General features: G+C 56.8%; 6 protein-coding genes across 6 annotated transcripts; 5 read left to right on the top strand and 1 right to left on the bottom strand.

The window, feature by feature from the left end:
* The first annotated feature begins 315 nt into the window (after positions 1–315).
* F5144DRAFT_130086 (P-loop containing nucleoside triphosphate hydrolase protein) lies at positions 316–2,328 on the top strand. Its single transcript, XM_066782293.1, has one exon. It carries the CDS (start codon positions 407–409, stop codon positions 2,105–2,107), a length of 1,701 nt encoding a protein of 566 aa, XP_066646931.1. The 5' UTR covers positions 316–406; the 3' UTR covers positions 2,108–2,328.
* A 643-nt stretch (positions 2,329–2,971) lies between these two features.
* F5144DRAFT_506594 (FAD binding domain-containing protein) lies at positions 2,972–5,269 on the top strand. Its single transcript, XM_066786472.1, has one exon. The coding sequence runs from the start codon at positions 3,156–3,158 to the stop codon at positions 5,046–5,048; it is 1,893 nt and encodes a 630-aa protein (XP_066646930.1). The 5' UTR covers positions 2,972–3,155; the 3' UTR covers positions 5,049–5,269.
* A 1,217-nt stretch (positions 5,270–6,486) lies between these two features.
* F5144DRAFT_130066 (Alpha/Beta hydrolase protein) lies at positions 6,487–7,764 on the top strand. Its single transcript, XM_066782292.1, has one exon. It carries the CDS (start codon positions 6,830–6,832, stop codon positions 7,661–7,663), a length of 834 nt encoding a protein of 277 aa, XP_066646929.1. The 5' UTR covers positions 6,487–6,829; the 3' UTR covers positions 7,664–7,764.
* A 1,435-nt stretch (positions 7,765–9,199) lies between these two features.
* F5144DRAFT_129996 (uncharacterized protein) lies at positions 9,200–10,612 on the top strand. Its single transcript, XM_066782290.1, has one exon. It carries the CDS (start codon positions 9,366–9,368, stop codon positions 10,389–10,391), a length of 1,026 nt encoding a protein of 341 aa, XP_066646928.1. The 5' UTR covers positions 9,200–9,365; the 3' UTR covers positions 10,392–10,612.
* A 929-nt stretch (positions 10,613–11,541) lies between these two features.
* On the top strand, positions 11,542–12,480 carry F5144DRAFT_129998 (Cerato-platanin). Its single transcript, XM_066782291.1, has 4 exons — positions 11,542–11,706; positions 11,809–11,941; positions 12,000–12,093; positions 12,160–12,480. Exons 2-4 carry the CDS (start codon positions 11,881–11,883, stop codon positions 12,419–12,421), a joined length of 417 nt encoding a protein of 138 aa, XP_066646927.1. The 5' UTR covers positions 11,542–11,706; positions 11,809–11,880; the 3' UTR covers positions 12,422–12,480.
* Positions 12,481–12,538: 58 nt separating this feature from the next.
* On the bottom strand, positions 12,539–13,819 carry F5144DRAFT_627400 (Alpha/Beta hydrolase protein; the record flags this gene model as incomplete). The annotated part of the gene is made up of 1 exon (XM_066792289.1): positions 12,539–13,819. Exon 1 carries the CDS (start codon positions 13,580–13,582, stop codon positions 12,539–12,541), a length of 1,044 nt encoding a protein of 347 aa, XP_066646926.1. The 5' UTR covers positions 13,583–13,819.
* Between the last annotated feature and the right edge of the window lie 2,801 nt (positions 13,820–16,620).

The following is a 16,620-nucleotide window of genomic DNA, read 5'->3' as shown; positions in this document are numbered from 1 at the left end:
GTGCGCAAGGGCCTACAGAGTCCTTGCAAAGCGTCCCTTTCGCCGTTCAAGTCGTCTTTTTCTCCGACAAAGTCGTTTCTCACTAAAGACTCGAATGTAACATCTTTTGCAGGTTGGGACGTCGACGGCCGACTAAACGAGTTCGAATCGCAATTCAAGGTAATGAAGGAGACCTTCGAGGGCACCATGACCGACAGGAAGGTCTTGGAGGAAGCGATCGACATGGCCAAGAATCGAGGTATATACCCTCAAGCCGCGAGTTCTTAGCTTAGATACTAACCACAGGGGGGTAGCGAGCGATCTCGAGAGGGAGCAACAACGGCTGGTAGACCAAAACACACATCTCCAGGGCCAGCTTGACCTTCAACGACAGGAGAACCACTCACTACAGCAGGAGAAGCAATCGATGGTCCTCGAGATGGAGGCCGAACAACGAAGACAAAAGTTCGAGATCGAGGACAGACAACGGGGGCACAAGCACGAAGTCGACGAAATCAGGCGTGAGTTCAAGGGCGAATTCGACCAATTGAAGAGGGAGCATGCGCACGCCTTGGAAGCTATGGAAAGGCGCTACCGGGCGGAGCTAGCCGAGGAGCAGGCGCAGAAGTCCAGGGAGCTGCAAGATCTACGCTCAAAGTTGGGTGCAGAACAGCAAGACATGAATTTGGATATCCTCAAGAAGGAGCGGGAAGTCCAGGAGATGCGGTCACAGGCCGAGATGCTCAGATCCGACCTCGACCGCGAGCAAACAATCAAGGCCACTCTCCAGCAGCAGATCGCCGAAATGACGGCCACAAACATGACGCTTGAGGACCGGATGCGCGGGCTGCGGGCCAAAATCGACTTCCTTGAATCCGACAGCAAGCAACAATCCGATTCGTACGCGAACATGGAAGCGCGCCTCCAGGAAGCCCTGCGTGTTGCCGAGGAAGCACGGCAAAAGCTGATCAAGGAAGAAACCGAGCGCCGTGTGCTCTTCAACAAGTACCAGGAGCTGAAAGGCAACATCCGCGTCATGTGCAGAGTGCGACCCGTCCTCGACTCGGCAGAAGGCGAGGTCGCCAGGATAGCCTTCCCCGACGTCAAGACCTCGTCACAAATCGACGTCACCGGCCCAGAGGAGAAGAGCAGTTTGGGAGCCATCAGCCGCAAGGTGCTTCCCTTCGAGTTCGACCGCGTTTTCGACCCGCCGGTGCAGAACGAGGAGGTGTTTGGCGAGATCTCGCAGCTCGTGCAGAGCGCCCTCGACGGCTACAACGTGTGCATCTTCTGCTACGGCCAAACCGGCTCCGGCAAGACGTACACCATGTCCTCGGCAGACGGCATGATCCCACGGGCCACGCACATGATCTACGACACCATCACCAAGCTGCAGGAGAAGTCGTGGACGTACACGATGGAAGGCAGCTTCGTCGAAGTCTACAACGAGGAGCTGCACGACCTGCTCACGCCCGGGCGCGAGGCCGACGGCCGCAAGCGGCTCGAGATCCGGCACGACGACGCGCGCAAGCAAACAACCGTGATCAACTGCAAGACCGTGGCGCTCGACACCCCCGACAAGGTCGAGACCATGCTCAAGCAAGCCCAAAACAACCGCAGCGTGGCGGCGACCAAGGCCAACGAGCGGTCGTCGCGGTCGCACTCGGTCTTCATCCTCAAGCTGGTGGGCGAGAACAGCGCGACCAACGAGCGCTGCGAGGGCACGCTCAACCTCGTGGACCTGGCCGGCTCCGAGCGCCTCAAGCACTCGCAGGCCGAGGGCGACCGCATGAAGGAGACCCAGAACATCAACAAGAGCCTGGCGTGTCTGGGCGACGTCATTGAGGCCCTGGGCCGCGGGTCGGGTCATATCCCCTACCGCAACTCGAAGCTCACGCACCTGTTGCAGTACTCGCTGGGCGGGAACTCGAAGACGCTTATGTTTGTTATGGTTAGTCCGCTGGAGGCGCATCTGAAGGAGACGATTACGAGTTTGCGGTTTGCGACGAAGGTGAGTTTTTTTTTCTTATGGAAGGAAGGGTTGTTTACCCGTGGATTGGGGCTAACATTGTTGTGTGCTAGGTGCATAATACCCATATTGGCACGGCCAAGTCAACCAAGAAGTTGACGGCTGGGTCGCCCGAGTCGGGGCGCTGAGTGTTGAGTCGAGTGTGTGTGTGTGTGTGTGTGTGGTGTGGTGGTTGTGTTGCGAGGCGGTGTTGTGAGAGTGTGTGCGGTTGTTGATGGGAGGCGTCGGGCGGCAGTTTCAGTGTTTATGATACCATGACTCACTCTATAGTATTTACCCCGTGGATCGCGCAGCGGGTAGCGATGTCGAGTATTGTTTTTGTTTTGGGAGGGGGGGTTTGGTTCGGTTTTCAGGGGCTGACTGGTCACCGCTGTGTTTGGGTTGGGGTTAGGTGGGGTTGTATCTTGGGAACGGTGGCTAGCTGTCCTTTTTTCTTTCGTTTATTATTTTTCATTAACTTCCCTGAATGTGGATATCACGTTGATACTTGGCGATATGGCTGCGAGTCGTTTGGTTTGGCGTTGGTGATACTTTGCTGTGTATGATCTCGTCATTTTCTCTTCGTTCATGGCATCAGGATCTATCTCGTATCTTCCTGGCAAGCACAGCCGCCTCTCTGGTCAATAGCCGTTGGATGGTCAAGGAAGCGGCCATGTTAAAAGGAAAGCCAAGCCCCGATCTTTCGCGGTTGCTGGGAAATCTTATCAAAAACCTCCGATGCGGTCGGTAAAAATTGAAAGACATTGCCGCCCTCGTAAAAACGTCAGCGCATCCTGCATCCTCCCAACATTAACACGACCTACCTCGGACGTCGGCGCAGCGCGCAAACCGGGATCCTCGACGGCGGCCCGCTTCTTTTGTCGGCCTGCTGAGTGGCTTGGCGCTTGGCTCGCGCTCCGGTAGCTCAGCCAACCAGCGGGGTCGGCAAGTGGCGGCTCCGACTTGACATGCCACAATGGAACCCACTGTTGCATTCAAGTCCCCCGTCTTACACAACCAAGACAACTGCCGGAACGAACAGTCAAGATGCTCCGACCATCATCGTGGATTTGGGATTATAAAGGATCTAGGTCCGCGCGATACTTTTCTCATCTTGTTCATTGATCTCTCTCAGCATCATCTACCTACCTGAAGAAAGAAAACTACTATGACGTACGACTGTGACGTCCTCATCGTCGGCGCAGGCCCGGTCGGCACCGCTCTTGCGCTGGAGCTCGCCTTACACCGTGTGTCCTGTCGCATCATCGACCGGGAGCCGATCCGGAACGACAAAAGCCGGGCATTGGTCATGCAGCCCCGGACGCTAGAACTCCTGAACCGCCATGGAGCCGCCGACGCCATGGTGAAGCGAGGCCGCATCCTCCGCGGCATGCAAGTGTACATCAAGAAGAAGATTGCCTCCAACGTCACTCTTGATGACCTCGGCACCACCGACACCGAGTTCACTTTACCCCTGAACGTCTCTCAGGTCGAAACAGAGAGATTCCTGGAGACATGTCTCGACGAGTACAACATCAAGGTCGAGCGCCCCGTTGCCGCCACCGGTATCATCCAAGACGATTCGGGAGTTACCGTCACCCTCGAGCGGCCCGATGGGAAGGTCGAGACAATCCGCTCCAAGTACGTTGTCGGCTGCGATGGCGCCCATAGCACCGTGCGCCACGCCTCCGACAAGATGACTTTCCCCGGCGGCGCCTACCCCCAAGACTACGTCCTCTGCGACACGCGCCTGCGTGATTCCTGCATCCCGCTCGATCGCCTATCCCTCGCCCTCAACAACAAGGGCATCGTCGCCGTCTTCCCCATGGCTAACGACGTCATCCGCGTGGTCGCCTCGCGCAGCTCCATCCGCATGCAGAACCAGGAAGAGCAAGCCACGCCGACCCTCGCCGAGCTCCAAGCCTACTTCACCACCATGACCCCCGCCGGGTCCGGCACGCTCGACGAGCCCACCTGGCTCACGCGCTTCCGCCTCCACCACCGCTGCGTCAGCCAGTACCGCGACGGGCGCCTCTTCGTCGCCGGCGACGCCGCCCACATCCACTCCCCCGCGGGCGGCCAGGGCATGAACGCCGGCATCCAGGACGCCATCAACCTGGGGTGGAAGCTGGCGCACGCCCTCGCCCTCCAAACTCGGGCCGGAGCCCGCGGCGACGAAACCACCACCCTGGCCGCGTCCGCCACCGCCGCCGCCGCCGCCGACGCCCTCCTCGACAGCTACGACCTCGAGCGGCGGCCCGTCGGCCTAGCCCTGCTGCGTGGCACCGACCGCCTCTTCACCTTCATGGCCACCCCGGGCCCCTTCCTCGTGCACGTCCGCGACTTTGTCCTGCGGCATGTCGCCCCGCGCGTGTCGCGCAGCGCTGCGAGGCGGAGGCAGATGTTCCTGTTCATGTCGCAGTTTGGGGTCAACTATCGCGGGTGTACGAGCTTGGTGGGGGAGGCGGGTCGTGGTGGTGGGTGGTTTGGGGGTTGGTTTGGGGGGGCGGGGATTAGGGGCGGGGATCGCTTGCCGGATGGGGTGGTGCGGGTTGTTGGCGATGGGGAGAAGGCGAGTCTGCAGAGGGTGTGTGTTGGCGCGCCGCATCATCTGTTGCTGTTCTCGGGGGATGCGGCCAGGGGGGGGCGAGGGGAGGCGGATTTGGCTAGGGCGGCCGAGAGTGTGGTGCGGGCTTGCTGGGCGGAGGTCAGGGTGCACTACATCGCGGGGGATGAGAGGGCCGCACAGGGTGAGGACTGGTATACGGACCCCCGCGGCGAGCTGCACCGCTTGTTTGGGTTTGGGAAGAAGGCTGGCTACGTGCTGGTGCGGCCGGATGGATATGTGGCGCATATCGGGCCGCTGGCCAAGTTGCCGCAGTTGCTGTCGTTTTTGGAGGGGTATCTGGTCTCGTCTGTCGTCACCCCCCGCCGGGCACGCTTCGGGTTTGTGTATCCCCTTGCGTGGGCGGTTGCGGGTGCTTGTCTGGCCGTTAATCGGAAGTGGGTGACAGAGGTTGCCCAGAGGCTTTGGCATCTTGCCTCTGGTCGGACTTGGTGATGGACTTGTCTATTTTCTCGTCCTTGCTTTTGTTTTTCTCTGCTCATTGTATACCCTGTAAGCTAGTTGTTTGAATCCATCTTGGGCGGCGGATAGCGTTTGCTTTTATATTCCATGTACAATTACAAATCGGGACTTCTTGGAACTACCATAGCCATTTGGATATTCTTAACGTTCCTCACTCACACGCTAATTAACAAGGGGTCAGGTTTTGGTGATGGCTGCAAAGTCCCTTTCATCCCATGTGGCCCCTACACCCGGCTACCGCACTCCTCTGTCACCCACTCCCCCAGGTGCCCGATGCCGCTATGGGTGCCGCAGCGGTTGACTTGGGTCAGTGTGGTCCACATCCGGGTCCGAGATGTGCTAAGACAAATCCCGTCGGCGTTTTCGTAGCCGCCTACCCCTCAGTTTCGTGGTAACTACCTAGGGTTAGACGGTGAGCCTCTTGTATTTGTATTATTTCTTTAATAGTCGCCCTAGAGCTATGAGTTTCTCCTTCCAAAAATGAGGCCACAACAACTTTCAATCCACTATCACGGCATCGTGATAATATCAATTTGACTCGTCTCGCTCATCCCCTCACAGTAACCAGATACAACCCCAACTGCATTTCTGTGAAATCGGTATTGCCAAATTTGTTGCTCTTTTTCTTTTCCTCTTTCAATGGCGAATTATGAAGGTGCCGAGACTCAGTTCCCCGACGTCTCCTTCCCCAACTCCAACGCACTCAACATGGCACCCATACTCCTTACCACCGGCTCCAGAGTAGTTGGCTGAAAACCCGGCAACGAGTAAAACTCCATTTCCATGAAATTTCTACCTTACCAAAGGGCACTGGAGGAAGCGTGCAAAACTCTCAAAGACGTCCGTTTTCAACAACTCTCGGATGCTGTGAAACGTGAGAACAGTGGGACAAAACCCAGCAGACCGGTTCAAGTTCGCGTTACGGGCACCTTAGGTAGTGTCGATACTCGGGAGGATGAAAAGACCCGCTGTGTGTAACACTCGTCTAATTTTACCCCTTTTCTTACATCTCTATCATTGTTCATCCACCAGATACTGCTGATTCCGCCCTTTGATTTATTTTCCATGCCGGTGAAACCGCCGTTTTTAGAATGTTTGTGATTAATTGAAACAACGTCGTTATACCGCAGCTAGGTTTTGCATTCCATGTCGAGGCTGTGGTTGCGGTGGTCCTGGTTGGATGTTCCGGCCATGATTTGGTGGGGATGAGGGTGCTCTTAATATCCGCTCTTATCTGCAGCTCGATTCGGCTGCCAATGTGACAATGCCATACTGCGGTGGTAATCCCGACGAATGCCCTCCGAACCGGTCGGCATAATCGCCATCCGCGCCACGAAGCCAATTCAAACAACAACCCGGTCCTCGCCGGCCAGTGAGCTCGCCATCGCCGATCGCAGACGTTCCTCACCTCACCAACACAAATATTTTGATCATTGTTTTCCTTCCCCGATTAGCGCCATCATTTGCGAGGTCATTGGCTTTTTACGCCGATCCCTGCCCAACCTTTTGCGACATCGAGAACCACAAAAAACCTTATCACCACCATTCGAGCTGAAACACGTCCCAAACCAACATCGGTTCTTCACCCTCACTATGTAACCCCCATCCACCCCCAGATCGCGCTCACACCAAAGCTCTCCCTCTAACCACAATCACAGCCCGCCAGCCGACCACCATCACCCACCCCAACCCAACTCCCAACCCAACCCACCAGCCACCCACAACCCACGGCACCAACCCAACCCCCCGCCACCATGGGCAGCCACAGCATGTTCGACGAACAGCCCAGCCTGATCCAGATCTTCGACCCGGACACGGCGCCCACCCCCACGCCGCCCACCCCGCTCGTCCTCATCCACGACGGCGGCGGCACCATCTTCTCATACCACTGCCTGGGCGAGCTCGGCCGCACCGTGCACGGCATCGCCAACCCCCACTACGAGTCCGCCCAGCCCTGGACCGGCGGCATCCCCGAGATGGCCCGCCACTACCTGGCTTTTGTTGAATCCGTCATCCCGCCGGGCGGGGAGGTGATCCTGGGGGGCTGGTCGCTGGGCGGGCTGCTCGCGCTGGAGATGGCGGCGCAAGCGGCGGCTGACGAGAGGGGGCAGCGGATCCGGGTGGTGGGGATTCTGATGGTGGATTCGGTGTGTCCGCTCGCGGAGGGGGCGGTGCGCCCGGCGGTGGTGGTGCCGCACGCGGTGCAGTGGCATGAGCATACGCGCCCGGAGACGCGCGAGAAGGTGACGTGGTGTTTTGCGGAGGCGGTGCGCATGGTGGGGGAGTGGACGCTGCCGGCGTGGGAGGGCAAGGCGGGGGGTGGGCCGAGCCCGCCGCCGGTGGTGATGCTGCGCGCGCGGGAGAGGGTGCCCGTGGGGGAGGGGGTGGCCAGGGTGGATTTGCATAGGTCGGATCGGCTGCTGGGGTGGGGGGGTTATAGGAAGGATCTGATCAGGGAGATCATTGATATCCCGGGGCATCATTATAATGTTTTTGATACAGAGGATAACTTGGATGCGGCTACGGAGGCTATCATGACGGCTTGCTCGGTGATTGAGAGGTTAGATGGCAGCCGGGCGTTTTGCTGAGTTTGGGTTGGGTGGAGGGCCCGGGGGTGAGCGAGTATGTGGTTTTCAGGGCTGGAGCGTGGTTGTCTTTGGAGCACGACGTGGACAGGCTGGGACTGAGCGGGAAACAAGCGATGTTGGATTTCAGTATAGACCGTCTTTGATAGACCGAATGGATACCTACATAAACTGTCTTTCTTGTACAGCGCTTCTACACCGGACTCTAGTGGTATCGCTGCCGTCTTGTCACTGGCGTCTGGTTCAAGGTCTGGTCACTTGTGTGTTGTGCGTAGTTCATCACTGGCACATAGCCCCCTCTGTGCGCAACATTTGAATAATAGCGAGATGATTATGGGAACCACAGTCTGCTTCTACAGACTATGTACATACCAGAGTTTCTAACAACCATGTTTGATTTTCACCCGGTTAGATCAAATCTTACTCGTTACCTCTTCGAGTCCGCCTCCATCTTCCACTTTACTAGTAGGGCTAGATGTATCTCGTCATCCATGTCGGCGGTATAGATGAGATATCCGTGGTAAATTGCCATACTATTCACCAAATCAAAAAAATTTAGTTGTTGTTATTTGGTCTGAGTGATCAGATCATCATCAGCGAGGTAATTTCTCTCAACCTCTCAAGTTAGTTTAAACATCCTTTTTTGCTTTATTACCCGGGAGGGATAACTGCACGGTGAGTCGCAACGTCGAATAACAAGCTTGAGAGCAGTTCACCAGGCAGTTAGGTACTTGAGCCTGACGAGCCTGAGCCTCAGGCCCTGAGGACAGGGAGTGCCAAGAGAGGATCGAACATTTCTGTGACTCCACAACGGTGGCGGCATCGACCGAGCTGGAGTGGGACTCGGGAAATCGGCAGTTGGGGAAATCCAAGTGTTGATTGGTGGAGATTTGAGGACCGACTCGGAGCGGAACGGCGACTGGATGTTGCGTTGCGAGGCCACACTGATGACCTAATGAAGTCCGAGCTCCATCTCACGTGTGTGCAAAAGCTAAAGTGGGGCTATGCAGATTGCAGACGTGCACAGACCAACAACACACACCTATATATTCTTCGCCTGGCCGCCAAATTCTGAAACTCTTTTCTTTTCTTCTTTAGCTCTCTTTGCCTTTTGGCTTAGATCAAGTGTAGTATCTGTTCTTTTCAGTTTAATCTCTGAAACTGCTCTACGGAGTAGATTTATTTGATTAAATTAATTTTTGTCCCTCGGGACTCAGTCCACTCGGCTTGCCGAGCCTGAATCCCACCGTGTCTCCAGTATTACACTGTCTCTGGACGACGCAAACCTCTTTTTCATTGCATTCTCGGGCTCTGCTCGGGATGTGGGGAAGAAGATTGTTGAGCATGACTCTTACGGTTGCGCATGGCGGCATGCCACTGGCGCTGATGTTAGGCTGACTGAAAAGGGTTTGGAACAAGGCGCAAGGACAGAAAACGCCTCGGCTCGAACCCTAAATTTGACTGTTCCAACACAACCCAGCCATGCATTCAAAGCATACGTTTTGTTCAGCTGCCTCGCGATTTTGTTCGGTATGAACAATCCCATCTTCGACGCCGGGTGAGCGACCTGCTTGTGACGTCGGTGGAGCGCGGGCAGCCTCGACCATCTATTTCTCGACGCGATTCGCGATCTTCGACCGGCCATTTCGAGATGCATTTTACGAATCACCTACACGTTCATTGATACCCCCCATCTATTCTTACCATGGCGGGCCTCGCGGCTTCACGACACGCCACATTCTCGCGACGGCCGACACGAAATGGCGATTACGCAGCTGCCGCCAACCTCACGGTAACCCCGGCCCCAACGGGGGACAACGCCAACAGCCCCATCCCCCGCTCCCCATCCCCATTGCCATCATCAACAACACCCCCACGACCCCACCACGCGACAACCACGCCCGCTGCCACCGCCACCGCCGACGCCAAACGCGAGGTCGCGCGCCGCGAGCTGGCCCGCTACACCAAGATCGTGCGGCGGCTGCAGTGGAAGCTCCCCTTCCTGGCACAAGGCTACCGGCTCGCCGTGGACCGGGTGGGCGCCGACCCGCTGGCGGTGTCGGAGGCGGAGCTGATGTTCAAGCTCGACTTCTTCGAGTACTACATGCTGGTGGAGCGGGCGCTGGTGCATTTGTTGGGGGTGTTTGGCGTGGAGGTGCCAAGGTTTGGGGTGGGGGTTGGTTTTGCGGGGGTGGGGGATGTGATGGAGATGGATGTGGATAAGAGTAGGAGTAGTGGTAATAACAACGGCGGGAGGGGGCTTGGGGCGAGCGTGTGGCGCGAGGGCAGGCATCGGTATCATGCCAATGTGCTGGCGATGTTGGACCGGGAGGAGAACCCGCTGCACGACGCGCTCGGGACTGGGGAGGTGAGGGCGCAGTTGGGGAGGGCCAAGGATTTGCGGAATAGGTGGAAGACGGCGGCGGATGAGCCCGAGCATGACCAGGGCCCCCGGGGCAGGTCCCCCGCAAAGGGCGGGGCGAGCCCGGAGAGGGAGTGGCGGTCTAGGAAGGTCGCTGCGCCGCTGGACTCGTACCGGCTCGAGCACATGCTGGAGGTCATCTTCCAAGGGTTTGACAAGGGGTTTAGGATTGCTGAGGAGTATGTGAGGGGCGACCAAGATGCGAATATGCCCGACAAAGATGCGAGGGCGACGGATTGGACTGTCATTGGGGATGAGGAGGATCAGTGGGAGTTTATGGTGGAGGCTATGGACTGGGAGGCGGTTTGAATCGCCGGCCTCCTTTTGGTGACTGAAAGTGTTCTTTTGGCTACGGCTAAGCTATGTAGATGACATATTTAGATCGAGCATATTTCGGGCAGGATAGTCTATACCCAACCGCATCATCAGATTCACCCGTTTTCCCACAAAGACTGCTTGGGCTTGGCCCGATATCTGGTGTTGATGCTGCGGCTCTATGGCCTGAATATCGAGCCCTGGTCACAAATATGCCACAAATAACCGCTCCCTTGACACCCGGACTTAAGTTAGGCAGCGGCCCGACCATGTTTCCCAAGCTGACAGAAGGAAGCCGCCGCCGCCCAAACACGCGCCGATCATACCAGTTACAACGGCCGCGAGATCCTTCGCCGAACAACTTGTCAGCTCGTGTCTGCATGTCTCGACGATTTCGTGGCTCAAGTCGGCGCGCGTGGTGCTCACCAACTCATCGTCATCCCGTTTTCTGTTTTTTACTGGTGACCAACAGGGGCTGGGCATCCTCCGTACAGTTCATAGTTAGTTGACCAAAAGGGGAATTATTTCCCAGCAATGACATGTCGGGCCTCCCGTAAGTAACGTTGCTGCGAAGAGCCCGCTCCTTCACGTAGTTCTCCGTTGTTTTGTTTACACGGTGTAAATGGAGAATCCGATGCCTGGCAACTGGCTTCACTGTGAACCGGTCTAAATTAGTTGACGCAACGGTTGAGCACGGCATCGACCGGAAATGTGCCGCCTCTACCCTATAGCGACGGAGCCGAGCCGACCGGGAGGTGCTGTTCGGCATTCCGACGGAAGCACCGGCCCCGCCCCGCCGGTGCCCAAGCCCAATGTTTTGCAGTGGACGTAAATAACACTGGCAGTGCTGCGGTTGTCTCACTCTCAGTGACAACGGGGGCCTATAGGTGCCATCACAGCGAGGCATCGGCTAGCCGGTAGATGATCGGCGCTCTGCCGACCTCGTATTGCAACGGTTAATTCTCCGCTGTGCCACTTTTTGATGGAGCACAAGGGAAAACTGGAGACCCCGCTGCAGTGTTGGCAGTGCCCCGAGTGCGCATGTGCTTGTTGGAATACGAAGACGGCAGGCATAGCTGCAGCTGCATCGGCTTCTTGCTGTGCGCATGCATTTGCGAGGAAGTCACGATGGCGCCGGAAACAGAATAAGGCGATGGATGCAGCTTGGCAGCCTAACAGCCTACCGTTCGGGGGTGTGAACAGGGTTCAATGCCGGTTCTCGACTTAGACCATGACGACACGGGAAGGAGCTTGTCGTATCGACGGCAACCACGGTGTAGCGGGGGGGAAGGCATGAAGGGCATGAAGGGTAGCAACACCAAATCCATGATTTTCCTATAAATGAAGAGCTTAGAACCTCGTTCAAACTGCTCTTTTCTCACCATCATCAGCTCACATCTTGGATTACCAGACTACTATCACTCACCAAACATCTTCAAACATCTTCAACAGCCTACCCACCAGACTCAACATCACCATCACCATGCAGTTCTCCAAGATCCTCAGCATTTTCTCGCTCGCCGCTGCCACGTCGGCCATTACCGGTTAGTTAACACCCGTCCTGTTCGCTCATAGTCACGCAAACAGCTAACACCGGCGTAGTGAGCTACGATGAGGGCTACGACAGGGCTGATCGTTCCCTTACGGAGGTTGCTTGCTCGGACGGTGTTAACGGCCTGATGTGGAAGTACAACTGGTAAGTCAGGACCGGCTATTTCTTAAATGGATCGCCAAAGAGACCACAAGGCTGACATCATTATAGGAAAGTTCAGGGTGACGTCAAGGGCTTCCCCAACATCGGCGGCTCTGATTCCATTCCCGGCTGGAACTCCCCCAACTGCGGCTCGTGCTGGTCGGTGAGCTACAACGGCAACACGATTTACGTTGTGGCCGTTGACCACGCCGGCGCTGGCCTCAACCTTGGCCTCAATGCCTTCAACAAGTTGACGAACAACCACGGCGTCGAGTTGGGCCGCATTGACGCTGCGGTGCAGCAGGTGGCTCTCAGCAACTGCGGTCTCTAGGGGGTTTGAGAAATGTACGAAGCATCAAGGGTTTGCATCATTGGGTGGGTTTGGATTCATTGCATTAGTATCATAGACGTTTAGCCATGATCTCGGATTTATAACGCAGTAATGAGATTAAGATTCTTCATTTCCATGTCCCCAATGAGTCCGAACTGCTAAGAATGAGGCCATATCGGCGAGCATCGCCGCCGAGTACCAGTGACCGAGGCCTTCATACGCCTTCCATTCAGTATCCATATCAACAGCAGCCAAGCACTCGGCCGCCGCCCTCCCACGGTCAACCGGGACCTTGTCATCCTCAATCCCGTGGCCCAGAAACACCGGCGTATCGAACGACGGCGGACGGCCAACCGGCGGCTTCCCCTCCAACTCCAACATCTCCCTCAGCACCCTGACCACCTTTCCTTCCACAGAAACCTCCTCCCCCTCCCCCTCGTCCTTCTCATCCCTCTCAAATGGATCAAACCCCCCATCCCCACCTCCATCCTCCCCCTCCCCCTCCCCCAAAACCCCCCTAACCCCCGCCTCAAAAACCAACCACCCACACATCCCCCAAAACCCGCCCAACGCCGGCCCCTCCCACAACAGCAGCGCCACCAACCCCGCCGCGCACCCCTGGCTCAGCCCCCCCAGCACCACGTTGTGCGGCCCGCCCACTGCCGCCGCCTCGGTGCGGATGAGGTCGTGGAGGTGCTGTACGGTGTCGTGCAGGCCGGGGGCGCAGCGCCATTCTTCGGTGGTGGTGTTGATGCTGGTGGTGGTGGTGGTGGTGCTGGTGGTGGAGGAGGGGGGAGGGTTGAGGTGCCAGCTGTCGAACCATTGGTGGATGATGCTGCGGGCGTAGATGGTGGCGCGGTGGCGCGGGGCGAGGGGGAGGAGGAATTTGGCGTGGGGGTGGAGGGTGCGGAGGGTGGTTAGGGAGGGGGAGGGGGAGGGGGATGGGGATGGGTCGGTGGGCTGGGATATTGATGGGGATGGGGTTGGTGTGTCTGATGGTGAAGTGGGTGGATATGGAAAGGGGGTTGAGATGAAGTCCTGGCCGAAGGTGTCCCAGCTTAGGCCGCGGCCGTGGAGGAGGATAAAGGTTTGTCGGTGGGGAAGTGAGAGGGGCGGTATGGAGCGGGCGGGCGGGAAGAAACCTGGTGGATCGGGGGCCATCTTGTCGGTTTCGAGGTAAGTTGTTGATGGGATGCCGTGGTTATGGTTTTGTGGCTGTTAATGGGGTTGGTTGTCAATGCCCTTGATGATGTTGGGAGTCGTCAAATAATAGAGAGTGAAGCCCACAAAAAGTCAAGATGTTTTAGTGCTGTGATGTAGGCCAACCCCCAGGGAATCTAAGACTCCAAATATCCCACGAGCCTCATAAACCCATGACGTGACTTCGGTCTTTTGGTGACAAGATAGTAATGAGTCGAAGCCAAGAAGTGTTCCTGCTGCACGATCGCCTATGGCTGCCAAGCACTCACCATCCAATCGCATGTTTACTGGCTCAGCCCACAGCGAGACATCAAGGCTCCCCATTCCTCGTCCTCAACTTCGCCATCCAACGTCGCTGAGGACGGATTTTCCATCGATCACACCCGGCAAGGTTTCGACTTGGTAAGATATGGGGGCCAACTTAAATATGCCTCCGTACCTAGGCAAACTGTCTCGAGCTAGCTTCAGTATGGCAACTTCCGCACCGAGCCCCTCGCATCATATGCCAGCAGCTTCGTTTCACAATTACCTTCCATCTTTACGAACTTATATATGACTTGTTATGCGGATCCTTTAGCGTCTCCCCCAGCATGTCTCCTCGACGGGCTCATGAGCTGCCACAAGAGTCTGCCTGTGGCCGCCGACCCGTGCTATTTCTCTCCCGAGCGGGTGGATGTTGCCCACCTAGCTCGCTCTAAGACCAGAAGTTGCACGCTAAGGGGATTCGCCATTGCACGAGCTGTGGTAACTAGGCTAGGACCCTACCTACCTACCCGTCTGCTCCTGCCCCTTACCCCTGAGCCACCCCATCCCGTTCTTGGCCGCCCAAACAAACCCGCACACCCAAGGACGAGAAGCAAAACAGGCTACCTAAGCAGCCACCACGAATAGGCCCGACCTCTGTGCAGCGGCACCGACGACGCATATTGTACGTAGCATGTCACCACACTACACCAACGCCGCCTCCATCCTCCAAGACCGTGGTTCAAGACAAACCGCTCGATTCCTCGAAACGACCCTGGCTAGCACCACGTGCAGACGGGCACTTCACCCTCCTGCTAAGCCTAGAGGGAATGGGGATGTGGGAACCGTGATCGCCGACTAAGATAGGTGAGGTGAAGTATTTGCCCAAGAGGAAGGGAGAGGTTCAAGAGTTTGTTTGGGTGGGATGGGTTTGGTTCGGCGTTTTCGGTGCATCTTATTCACTGTATAGGGAGATCCATGGGTGTCGGAGTTCAAGCGGAGTTCGTAGCGAGTTCGGTCTTTCGTGGTTACTGGTGACGACGATCTCTTCAGATCGGACATCTCAATGGCTACGACGTTGAGGTATTGGGGTACAGCAAGCTGAGGCTCTAATGCAGCACAACCAGCATGCCATGCATGACGGGCCGACTGCGCAAGCGACACATCTAAACAACAACATCGGGTGTGACCGGCCGCCCACTTCCCTACCCGCACGTGGAAGCGGCCTCTCGTCTCAGATCCATCTCTTTAGCATTCCTGGCCAATGACCATGTCTGAGATTCGCGAAGGGTGGTGTTCATGTAAGGATCTCGACCAGTGTTGACTAGTGCGACGCAGGCACGCCAGGGGCAAAGGACCGACTGATGATGCGCGTCAACTACTAATAGCGCACGGGCGCGGGAGTAGTGTATAGAATGGGAACAGTTGTTGTCGTTCGCCGAAGTCGCCGCCCGGCTTGGTTCCCCTTTCCGGACAGGAGCGACACCGCCCTGCAACCGAGACTTGCTCCGGGCTCCGGACGCCGGCATTCCCCGCGCATGTGTTGAGATCAGGACCTTATGCTGCCGACCGTTGGGGGCTCCGGGCGGTCCTACATGAGGATCGCGGAGAAATAACCTGGAGAAAACAAGCCGCCTAGCACGAAGATCGGTCCGAAGGACCTGGTTTAGTAGAACCTACAGGTTAGCGTGGTGTAAGAACTGGTGGCAGCTCGTTCGGGCAAGCTTGGACATAGTTGTTGTCGTGATAATAGAGTAGCGAAGCAACCCCGCTCTCATCCACTTCGGCCCTACGTGATGTGCAAACGGTTGAAAAGCTTGCTTGACGATGCTGGGTTGGGGGTTGAGGCACAGGATAACCACCCCACAATCTGGCCGAAGTCGAAATCTGGGGTAGACTGCTGGGAGAGGGTGTGCCTGGACAGGGCCGCGATGCAGCACTCAACGGCGCTTTTAAAACTGTGAGCGCTAATGCATCAAGGGATCGAAAGGTTGCGGGGTTCCGTTTCGAGGTTGGCATTCATGTGAAAGCACGAATACTTCGGAGTCGAGGCCGAATGGCCAATTCGAGTCGCAATCACAAGGCTGGAATCTAGGCTCAGCCCTGTTGCTGGATTAGCGAGGGCGACAGCGAGTTTTAGGCCGCCGAGCGAGGAATGCGTAACACGGCATGATTTTGAAACTCGGAAGTTTAATGTTGCAGTTCAGCTTGCATCTTCAAATGGAGGCCAAGGAATGAGGCTTCGATCTTACTTTTTCGGGTGCGTTTTGATGCGGGGCGGTTTTTAAAAGGGCAACGGACTGAAATCGAAGCCTTGTCGGCCCTATTGTGGGGCCACGGGCGAGAGAGCGCTGTCATCCTCCGCATTCCACGCCCACACATCGAGCAACCCCAGCTTTCCCGCACTCCGATGCGACCTGCTTCCCGTTTCGCCGTCTTGTGTGCCGGAGGAAACGGCTGAGTTAATATTTATCTTTGTCCTCGCACCGTGCATCATCCAGATCCGATGGACATGTCTCAGAGTTTACCGCAGGGCTGGGTTGTCGCCGCTCGCCCTGTCCTGACCCCTCATTCTGGGTCCTTTGTGTCCATTTGAACTCGATGACACGGAGTGGACACCGGGGATCCCGTTCGTGTCCGCGTCCAGAGGCAAAAGAGAAGTGCTTCGGCAAATGCGGAGTGGGCCAACACCACCGCCTCGGCAGCTGCGCGCCAAGCAGACAGACGGTGCCAAAAAGGGCGCAGAGAGAAGAAAC

This window comes from Chaetomium tenue, assembly GCF_020726465.1.
Source record: "Chaetomium tenue strain MPI-SDFR-AT-0079 chromosome Unknown F5144scaffold_2, whole genome shotgun sequence".
Taxonomy (NCBI): domain Eukaryota; kingdom Fungi; phylum Ascomycota; class Sordariomycetes; order Sordariales; family Chaetomiaceae; genus Chaetomium; species Chaetomium tenue.
The sequence above is the reverse complement of the archived record's forward strand: the minus strand, read 5'-3'. Positions and strand labels throughout refer to the sequence as shown.

Bases quoted from the DNA above. Each gene is read 5' to 3' on its own strand.
- F5144DRAFT_130086 (XM_066782293.1), top strand. From the start codon at position 407: ATGGTCCTCGAGATGGAGGCCGAACAACGAAGACAAAAGTTCGAGATC.
- F5144DRAFT_506594 (XM_066786472.1), top strand. From the start codon at position 3,156: ATGACGTACGACTGTGACGTCCTCATCGTCGGCGCAGGCCCGGTCGGC.
- F5144DRAFT_130066 (XM_066782292.1), top strand. From the start codon at position 6,830: ATGGGCAGCCACAGCATGTTCGACGAACAGCCCAGCCTGATCCAGATC.
- F5144DRAFT_129996 (XM_066782290.1), top strand. From the start codon at position 9,366: ATGGCGGGCCTCGCGGCTTCACGACACGCCACATTCTCGCGACGGCCG.
- F5144DRAFT_129998 (XM_066782291.1), top strand. From the start codon at position 11,881: ATGCAGTTCTCCAAGATCCTCAGCATTTTCTCGCTCGCCGCTGCCACG. The intron at 11,942-11,999 runs GTTAGTTAACAC...ACACCGGCGTAG, and splicing joins TGCCACGTCGGCCATTACCG to TGAGCTACGATGAGGGCTAC. The intron at 12,094-12,159 runs GTAAGTCAGGAC...ACATCATTATAG, and splicing joins CTGATGTGGAAGTACAACTG to GAAAGTTCAGGGTGACGTCA.